Here is a 10,622-nt window from a genome sequence, read left to right on the forward strand (position 1 = left end):
TTCCAGAAACTTTTTGGTTTAAATTTGTTAACGTTGCCTTCGTTTTGCGTGGTGCTGCTGTCTGAATCAGCAAAATATTCACGTAATCGTAATCTTCTAGAGAAAGACTCTATATCCAAAGATAGTTGTGCGCCGACCTGCCTTGGTTTTGGGCAGAATTTAAGTCCTCGGGAAAGATGTTTTTTCTCTCCTTCGGAAAGTCGACAATTAATTTCAACAACTGAATCAGAGGTGTTGCTCTGTTATTCTTGTTATAAGTCCCAACGAACCTTCTGCAGGGTTTCCTAAAAGCCCTGAAGTCATCCGAAGGTAGAGTCATTTGTGTTGAAATGACCAAGTCTGCAGGTAGACCAAATTTGTGATGTTCCCTTCGGGCCATTACCGTTGATTGTTTACGGCAGTCATTGGCGATAATCCTGAGTTTGTTTTGACACTAGGATGCAGGAAGTTCTCTTTTCAACTTCTTAGTTCTAGAGTGAATTTCAACGTAAAACTCAGTGAGGATTTTGCGGCAATTGCCAATTTGGATCTCATTGAGATCTCCAATTTTGTTAAAATACCTTTTTTAATAGATACAGTACTACATATCTACATAAATAAAGTACATAAAAAAAAATTAAAATTATATATATATATATTTTTTTTAAAATATTTTTTTCGATCGAGATACGGTATTGTTCAGTCTATCTGAAGATCGTTTAACGTGAAACACCATGTAATAGACGTCCGTGTTCCATCTACTTTATAAAAATATATATTCGCTCTTGATTCCAATTGAGCACGTTTGCAGCCTCAACGCATCTATATAAATATATATATATTCTATCCAATCGAGTTTGAACAATACCATGAAAGCCCCAGTGGTCTAATGGTTAGGACAACTGCATATCAAGCAGACGGCTCGGTTGGGGCGACTTTTTCTCATTCTCACAGATTTCCTCATCTTTATCGTTTCAAATTAATTAATTAAATTTCAGTATATCACCGGGCGGTTTAGAATTAATGTTCTTGCCTGATGTGTTTATATATATATGAATACAGGATTAAGATTATAATATACAGCATTTAAAATTACCCACTATGAATTAATCAAATCACTTTAGATTAAGTTACTACAATCCTGAATTTGATTAAGGTGATTACTAAGCTTTCTCTTAAAATATGTCCAAGAGTTACAGACGGATGTATCTTTGACATCCAAAGGCAAGGAATGCTAAATTTACCCGAATCCATACTTGTTATATATATTATTTGGCTTAGGCCTATAATATATAAGTTTTAATTGAAACTCTTAAACTATTTTTCCCTTTAGAATGGTAATGGTCATTTTATCGTCATTGATGTGATATATTTTCAATTGTTTTGTGTTAGTTCGATTAAAGTTAAACTTTATTCAATTAAACATGTTTTGGGTGGTTTTTTTTGCTGCTGCTGGCAGTATCTACAATATCTAAGGTAGGCTATATACTTGGGGTAAATGGGGTCTCTAGTCGAACTTTAGAGGGGTCTGCCAGTGCCAAGGCAGTGTACAGATAGTCTGTAATAGGTCATTTGGTATTGCTTACAATGTGCTAAATCATATAACATTGGTTGCTGGTGGTATTTACAATATCTAAGCTGGAATAGTTGGGGAAAGGGGGGTCTCTAGTCTAACTTTAGAGGGGTCTGCCAGGGCCAAGACAGTGTACAGATAGTCTGTAATAAGGTCATTTGGTATTTCTTACAATGTGCTAAATCATATAACATTGGTTGCTGGTGGTATCTACAATATCTAAGCTAGGCCAGTTGGGGGAATGGAGTCTCAGATATTGGTACCTAGCTCATCTAACCAAATGTCTCTGGGCTGCCGGTCTACTAGTACAATATGCCTAATGATAATAATTTAATCATTCATTTCGGAACTTCACTTTTGTAACAGTGGCACACTTCACATTTTGAAGGTGCGTCCAACAAAAATATATAATAAATGAAAGCACAAAATAGACAAAAACATAGGTAATCTTATTTAATCTACATACCGTAACATGTAATAAAACGCATTCATTCCCCTCCCTTCTCCAAATCTCCAAATATAACAAGTACAACATGTAATTTAAATACAGTACATGATTACTCTTAATCTAGAAAACCAATCACTAATACCACCCCCTCCCCCCACCTTACGTACAACATGAAGGAAATATAATTACAACATTATTTTCACCATAAATTACAATAGGAAAAATATAATAAACAGTGTTAAAAAACAAGAAATACCTAATTAGATATAGAACCAGTATAATTGTTTATGCAACCACTTAGACCATAACTGTTAATATGCATACCTGGGTCACTATTGTATTTACAGTAACTGTTTATACAAATATAAATAGGCAAAAGTAAAAGAATTATTATGACGAAAAACAATTAACAGACACTTTTAAATAATTAGTTATCTAAAAAACTAAACCTAATTTAACTTTTACCAAATTACACTGCAATACAGAACCAGACGCCTCTTAATTTATCTATTTTTTGGATTAATTAATTGAGCGCGCTTTTTCCATAATCTTTTAACACCTTCTTTACAAAACCTATCAAGAATATTCATAACTTCCTTGCTGAAGAGATAATTATCACTTCCCAGAGTAAGATGTAATTTAACGTCAGTGTTCCCAAATTTCATTATAATCAAATGATTGCAGTTGTAACTTTAACCTTGTATTTTCGTCGCACCACACAGAACATGCATAGTTAATTGAAGGAAGAGCGATTGCTTTCCACAAGATATTACCATAATATACTCGATTTAAGTTATTACAATTGTCAATAATGAATTTTATATACACAACAAGGCGATTCCCTTTCTTAATTACATTATCAATATGAAAGTGATCATTGAGGTTACGAGATATATATACGCCCAAATATTTATAGTGATCTACTTCTGAAATACCATGGTTACCTAATTTCCAAATTTTAATTTTCTCTTAAGCCTGTTTTCCTGTCGACGTTATTTACCTTGATTTACCTTGACCTTTAGACTATAAACCTGTTAAGGTTTGCGAGTCCCTCTTTGAACATCTTGGTTATATGTCTCAAACTTTAGGTTGTGGGTTTTCCAGTGTGTTTCAAGATGGGTTTTAAAATTATTGATAGAGGATGCATTTACTATATGATATGGCAAACTATTCCAATCATTTACTGTAGATATTGAAAAGAATTTCTGTCTGTGTTTCGATTTACTATGAACTTTTTGAATTTTAAAATTGTGGCCTCTAGTTACAGTAGATGGTGCTAATTCAAAAAAGACACCCGGATTAACATTATCATACTTTTGTATCATTCTAAAAATCTGTAAGCAGCAAGACCTCTTTCCTCGAAATGCTAATGATGGCAGTTTCATAAATTTTATGCGGTCACTATATGGTTGAGTTTTAATTTCAACAGCAAGTTTTGTGGCTCTTTGCTGAACTTTTTCTAAGAGAATTGAATCACCAACAAACTGAGGAAGACAAGCCGTACTAGAATATTCTAAAATCGGTCTAACCATTGATTTATAAAGGATAGACACTAAATGACTGTCTAAATATTCAAAGGTTCTCTTAATTAAACCAAGTCTAGAGTTAGCCTTTTTAACAACTTCAACAATATGATCATGAAAATTCAATTTATTCTAAAACACCAAGATCTCTCATCTGAGTTACAACTCCTAACTGAATTCTATCTGAACCTGTTCCCATAAAGTATGTTGTGTTCAAGGATTTTTTACCGAGATGCAACTGCCACTTTACTGACCATTTATACATCTTATCAATGTCCGCCTGAAAATCAAGAGCATCTATGTCTGAATCAACAGCTTTGTATGTCTTTGAATCATCAGCAAACAAAAAAAGAGGTGACTTAACTGATTGAGGCAGATCGTTGATAAATATTGTAAAGCAAATTACACTATATACACTTCCTTGAGGAATACCACTCTGGACCGATATCCAATCCGAAACTTCGCCATTTACCACCACTCGCTGGACACGATTTGACAAGTATATTTTAGTCCATTTCAACAATTCACCACGAATACCATATGTATGCATTTTATGGAGAAGTCTTTCATGTGGAACAGAGTCAAAAGCTTTTTGAAAATCACAGTACAAGATATCGACAGAGTGTCGCAGGATCTTCCCTTGCGAAACCTATGTTGTTCGTTACAAAATAGTTTATTATCCTCCATATGTGTCTCTCGTCTTTTAATGCAGAAATGCCCGTCTTTTTGCCAGTTTTCTCCTTACAGTATTTCCAGAAACTTTTAGGATTCACTTTTATCTCGGATGCCAACTTGCATTCAAAACTTTTCTTCGCTTTTTTTATTGCCTTATTTGTCTCATTTCTGACTTTAATATAAGCATTCCACCTTCCCTGGTGTTCTTCTACTCTGATATCTATTCCAGAAGAGATCTTTGAAGAAAGATGTAGTGGCAAAGGTTAAGGATTCTTTTTGCAGCTGGAAATAAATTTGGACCGGTGGAACATTTGATCTTCAAAACTTCTAAGAAACAGCAATGAGCGAAAGCGAAACAATAGGAGAGCTTCATGAATCAACAGGCCTCCCTCTATTAAGGTTCTGCTTAATTGCTACTTCAAGAGGCTCGATTGGAATAGATAAACCATCAACCAGCAGTGCATGAATGGAAAGTGAAATGGGAAAAGATTTACTTCCGATAGATATGTCTGATATTACTTCAACTGACAGTGGTGCTAATACCTTTGTGGATCTAGGGACACCGACTGTGCAAGCAAGTAGTAGCCAATAATCTTCCCATAGCCAATGATTTGTTGAATTATGACGTTACGAATGAAGGTCTGTCTATAATCAATGATTTGTCAAATTATGAGGATGAGAATGGAAATCTTGTCATTCCCAACTATACCAAAGTAAGGCTTCACCGAGGCCATGCTCTGAAAGAACTTACAGATTTCTTTATCAATACTGACCTCAATTGCATTGAGGTTGAAATGGTGATGCCTAAGGGCCAACTTGAACTTGCTTGGAGAAGACTTCAATTTGTATACTGTGGGAGAACATCTCAAGGTACCCTGTCTACGGGATAATATGAGCAAAGAAAAGTGGCAAGCCACAGCAAAAGCTCTGGTTAACGGATATAAGCAGGAAAGTTTTTTTCTGTTCAAATTAGCAGTACCATTTTAACAATATGTGATGGATGGAGATGACACCATCATCAATCAAAACCATCCATCACTGATACTAGTCCATGGGCCAGACATTTTTTCGATATCAAATACAAATGCTACATACATGCATACATTTTTGGAAAGCTTAGTATGTCTACTTTTCAGAAATCCATGATAGCAATGCCAATTGTACAGCTTAATAGTCATTTTTAAGATTACATAACACCGCCTACGGATTCATTTTTAAAAAGTATATTACAATTAGGCAATCTATACACTACATACTGATAGCAAGAAAATGCAAATCTGTTAACTAAATTGTAAGTTATTCGCATAAATGTTACCCCCTACCCCCTAATTGTAAACGATTACAAATTACTAAAAACAACAAATTTCTTCATAATACACAGCATAGTCATTTTTTTTGTTAATCTTTAACTTCAATTTTCCTGTTTATTGTGTCTATATGTTCATGAAAACATCAGTTTGCATAAGATCTTTTATTTTTTTGTTAAAAACTGATAGTTATATGTTAATATTAGAAAAAAAATGGGTGTCTAGAAAACTCAGATCTCAGATATATCTGAGTTTTCTAGGTCTGAGAAAACTCAGATCTGACTTTTTTAGACCTAGAAAACTCAGATCAAATGATTGGTTGGTAGGTCATTTGGATCATTCCATTATTAATCAGAAGGTAGGTCATTTGAAATACTGAAGTATTATTAAAATTGATAACTATGTACGTTTTCTTACTAATATTGTATTTATTGTTTGAAGGTTTGATATAAAGTTTACATTTCACAACCCAGTCTGGACACATGGTCTTGTTTGGCCAGTCCACACCCAACTTTGAGACTATGCTATTGTTTTTAGCTTGTCTCACCCTGCTTTTCACACCTTTCAGAAACAATGCTCTTCTATAGCAAGTTTCCATTCACTATTGTTCTTGAGAAACAATGCTCTGCTATAGCTAGTTTCAATCCCTCCCACTGTGTGAACTTGCCATTGTTTCTGGCTTTCACACCACCCTTCCCACTTATATTCCAAGTTTCCTGGACTTTCTGCATTCTCACTCCTGGGGACGATCAAAGTATATTGATCGAAACGTCGAGAAACTCAACAGTTCTTTTCAGAACTAATACACGTGGTGTACGGCAAACTTTATATCAATATTGTATTTAACATGTAGAAGCGACCTACGGCTTAAATCATAAAGAAAATACAGTGCACGTTACCGTTAAAACGTAGGCTTAAAAATTAAGTATGTACGAGTTGGTTGAGGTACGAGTTAGCCAAGTTGGGAATAGGTACGAGTTATTTTGGGTACGAGTTGACCACTTCTAGCCTAGTAGGGCCAGGCCTACTCTTCGCGATACATCGCGATAGCGCCCCACACGTTGAGCCTTGAATTGAGTTTGCTTAGCTAAGCTAAGCCTACATTTTAAAATGTGTATACTGTATTTCTTTATGATTTAAAGTCGTAGGCTGCTACAAGTCGTCACAGTACAATAATTATTATTATTAGTAAGAAAACGTATAATACTGTAGTATAAGCTACCCTCTGATTAATAATGGAAAGATCCATTTGATGATCTGGGTTTTCTAGTTCTGGAACTAGAAAACTCAGATCTTGATATCTGTCGAGTTTTCTAGATCTAGAAAACTCAGATATATCTGAGATCTTTTTTTTTTTATTTATTTCATTTCAACACATACATAATACAAAATGAATAGATAAAGGTAACGTAACCATTAAACAATAAAAAGAAACACGATATAATACTCTCTCAAAACTAAGAGAGTTTTTGATATAAAAGAAAAATAATGTATCGCAAAATTACACCATATAATAATCATTTTGTAAATAATAATATGGTTGCCTTGTATTTTTGGTAAATGTGAATTAAGTGATTATAATTAAGTAATTGTTCTTTGATTTTGCAACTAAATATACCACTTTGTAATTAGAGTGTTTGCATCACTGTGTGTTTTTCCAAAACCAAAACATATACTTTCTTTGGTGATAATTAAGTTATTGTTGATATTTCGATACATATATTGTTTTACATTTTCCCATATTTTCTTTACTAGATCACATTTAAAGAACATATGTAGCAGCGTTTCCTGCCTTTCCTTGCAAAAACTACACATTGGTGAATCGACCTTTGACATCTTAAAGAGCATTGTATTTGTATAAATTATACGATGAATAAATTTAAATTGAAAATTTTGGAGCTTGGTGTCATTTGTACAAGCGTGTAAATTTGAGAAAAAGTTTTTCCAATCAAGTTCGTTGTCAAACTCCCTTTCCCATTTGGATTCAATTCCAATTGGCTCTTCAACATTTTTTAATATAATGTGTTTATAGATAATTACAATTTCTCGTTTTCACAGAAATAAATGTATGTAATTTAGATTCAACTTCATTAGTTGTGTTTACACCTTGTTCAATTAATTTCTGTTTCCAGAGCTTTGGAATTGAATTAACAATCTGGTGATACAATAAGAAGTCTGGTTTAAAAGTTATATTTTTGTTTAAATGCATCTAGTTCTAATATTTTCCCTTCTTTGTTCACGGTATCTTTTACATAGTTTACATTTTTAACCAACCAATTTTTTTCAACTTTAAATTCTCTTTTATCAAAACATGAGTTCTTCCATAAAGATTGATTTAAGATGTCCTCTATCGTATACGGTTCTACAAAATTGTATTCACTCCACGCAGAGAGTATATCTTTATGGAACCTTATAGAAAAGTTGGTTTCGAAAACAATATTTCCTCCAACCTCTTTCATCTTACTTTTTAAAAATACTTTTCACTTGGATTGATTTCCATCAAGATATCTTTTCACCCAACATGATTTGAGAGATGTACAATAACTCTTAATATGGGGAATTGTTAACCCTCCTTCGTCGAAAGTGTTAAACATGACTTTTCTTTTGACTTTATCGGGTTTTCCGTTCCATATAAATTTAAATATTAAACTTTGAATATCTTTAAGGAAACAATCGGGTGGGTCTGGTAAATTTGAAAAAACATACGTGAATCCGGAGAAACAAAGTAAGCGAGCGTTGTTTCTATGGAACGCCTCCTCTGCCTTCAGTACACATTTATCATGCAGTACACACCAATCGTCATGCAGTACACACCAATCGTCATGCAGTACACACCAATGGTCATGCAGTACACACCAATCGTCATGCAGTACACATCAAACATCATGCAGTACACCCCAATCGTCATGCAGTACACACTAAACATCATGCAGTACACACCAATCGTCATGCAGTACACATCAATCGTCAAATGTGTCTGGCAACGGATTTAGGAATTCTTATCAATAACACCGTTAGGGCTAATACTGTACTTTTTAATTATTTCACTAACTTGATAAGATTTTTCGTACAATACAAAAACTATGGAACTATATTCTAGGAACACGTGATTACCTTTTAAATAAATCATTTACCACAACACTCTCACTGCAGTGATCACAATATTGACATTTGCTGCTGAATATTGTGAACATAATATCAAATAAAAAAATAAACATAATCGTGATTGTCTATATCATGCTAAAATCACATAATTATCATCATTTTTTTGGCTACTTATTTCTACACAATGTCCATTACCCAAATGTTATTTTCTAACACAGCACTGAACTGTGATCGAAATTCAATGTAGTCCTTGAAGCTAGAAGCCAATTCAAGGATGCACCCACATGTATGCGCAACTGGACGTCTCTCAAAGTCAGACTGTTGAACATAACGCACTGTTGTTTTCTTTCCCAACATTTGATTAGCTCCTTAAATAAAGAAATATAAATAAATAAATAAATATAATGATATTTAATAACATATTATTAATAATTTAAGGCTAGCCTCTACTACTAGTACTGAGTAAAAAAACTGAAAACATTATGGGATAGGGTTCATCTTCATCAATCATAGTGAAACATTTTTTTTCCATATTTGAGGTCAAACCCCATTCAAAGCAATTAATATTGATTCGATCACAACTAGAACTATAAAAGGTGATAATTTATGGGGAAAAATATTGAATGGTGTAATGTTTGCCAGTTTTTGAGTAAAAAAATCATTTTTTTGTGGAAAATTAGGCCTACAAATTTCACAGCGCAAATCTAAAAAAAACTCATACCTCCTGCAAACCACTTATATTGATTATAACAATAACATAATTATATTTAAAAAGAAGACAATTTATAAAACAAAATTATTGAAATTAATGCAAGTTTTTGCGTTGAAAAACATCGATTTTTCTGGGAAAAATACTGACTTCAGAGTGCAAACTCCTAAAAAACAAATCTCCTTCAAACCGATTATTAATTAGATCATATAGAACTATAAAAGGAGATAATCTAAAAAAAACCCTTTGAGAAACCCCTTCAAACTAATTAATAATAATATTAATTAGATCACAACTAGAACTATATTGTCTCCTTTTATAGTTCTAGTCGTCATATTATCAATATTAATTGTTTTTTGTTGTTGCACAGTCTAGTAATACCCTTTAAAATATACCAAAATCTGTTTTTACAAATTTGGAAAGCAAGGCCATGGCTGCAGTTGCGTGCTTAAGTTAGTATTTACCGACCAACCGACCGGCATAGTAAGCTGTAGAGTCGCGTTGCACGCGACTAAAATTATTTATGTGTAAGGGTAGAGGCTAGCCTTAACATAAGTTAAAAACCTTATTTTCAAATGAACTACCTGTAGTGTATCTCATAAATGTCATTAACTTGTCCACAGACAGACTCTTTATAAATTCGAGAAGAAGTTTAGTCGTATTTCTTTATTCTTCTGATGCATATTGTGGCACATTTAACGCTGCTATGACGCGCTAGGTTGTTGGTATAGCTGTTTGACAGACATCTTTAATGTTCATCATATGTAGAGCTGGTTTCAAGTGTTCTACAAACACGCTGTGCCAGCATCTACATAATATGTATGATGTTCCCTGTATCAAGGTACGGTGGGCAGCATCCTGTAGAATTGCTCTAATATTGTCACTCGTAGCATTTCTTTTTACCTTGTAATTGTCGAGGATATCAAACCTCTTCATCCACATCAGCGTTATAACGCCCTAATACGGCGTTATAACGTCCTAATATGGCGTTATAACGCCGTAATTAGGGCGTTATAACGCCGTATTATAATAAAATAATTGTTTTCTTTGGCGGAAATCAGCCACCGTAAATTCCTGCGGCAATAAAGACTAATCAACTTCACGAAGATATGAACACTTTTAATAAATAAACCAAAGTAATCAATCGACACTAGGCCTACTACTAGAACCAACTAACACATGGCGACAACAATGTCACTCGATAGGGCGCACGGTGGCGCACTGCAACAAAAACAGACAAGGGCGTGCGAGTGTGATGGCGCAACCGCCTCTTCCTTCCACCTTTCTTTCAAAAATTGAAAAA

General features: G+C 33.9%; 2 protein-coding genes across 2 annotated transcripts; both read right to left on the reverse strand.

The window, feature by feature from the left end:
• Nucleotides 1–3,650: 3,650 nt before the first annotated feature.
• LOC144848946 (uncharacterized) lies at nt 3,651–4,073 on the reverse strand. The gene has a single exon (XM_078705897.1). The coding sequence runs from the start codon at nt 4,071–4,073 to the stop codon at nt 3,651–3,653; it is 423 nt and encodes a 140-aa protein (XP_078562023.1).
• Nucleotides 4,074–8,787: 4,714 nt separating this feature from the next.
• On the reverse strand, nt 8,788–10,340 carry LOC144849260 (uncharacterized). The gene is given in 2 exon segments (XM_078706337.1): nt 8,788–8,978; nt 9,904–10,340. Coding segments are annotated over 2 exon segments (549 nt in total). The 5' UTR covers nt 10,262–10,340.
• Nucleotides 10,341–10,622: the final 282 nt, after the last annotated feature.

The sequence above is a fragment of the Antedon bifida genome, chromosome 7 (assembly GCF_963402885.1).
Source record: "Antedon bifida chromosome 7, ecAntBifi1.1, whole genome shotgun sequence".
In the NCBI taxonomy this organism is placed as follows: Eukaryota; Metazoa; Echinodermata; class Crinoidea; order Comatulida; family Antedonidae; genus Antedon; species Antedon bifida.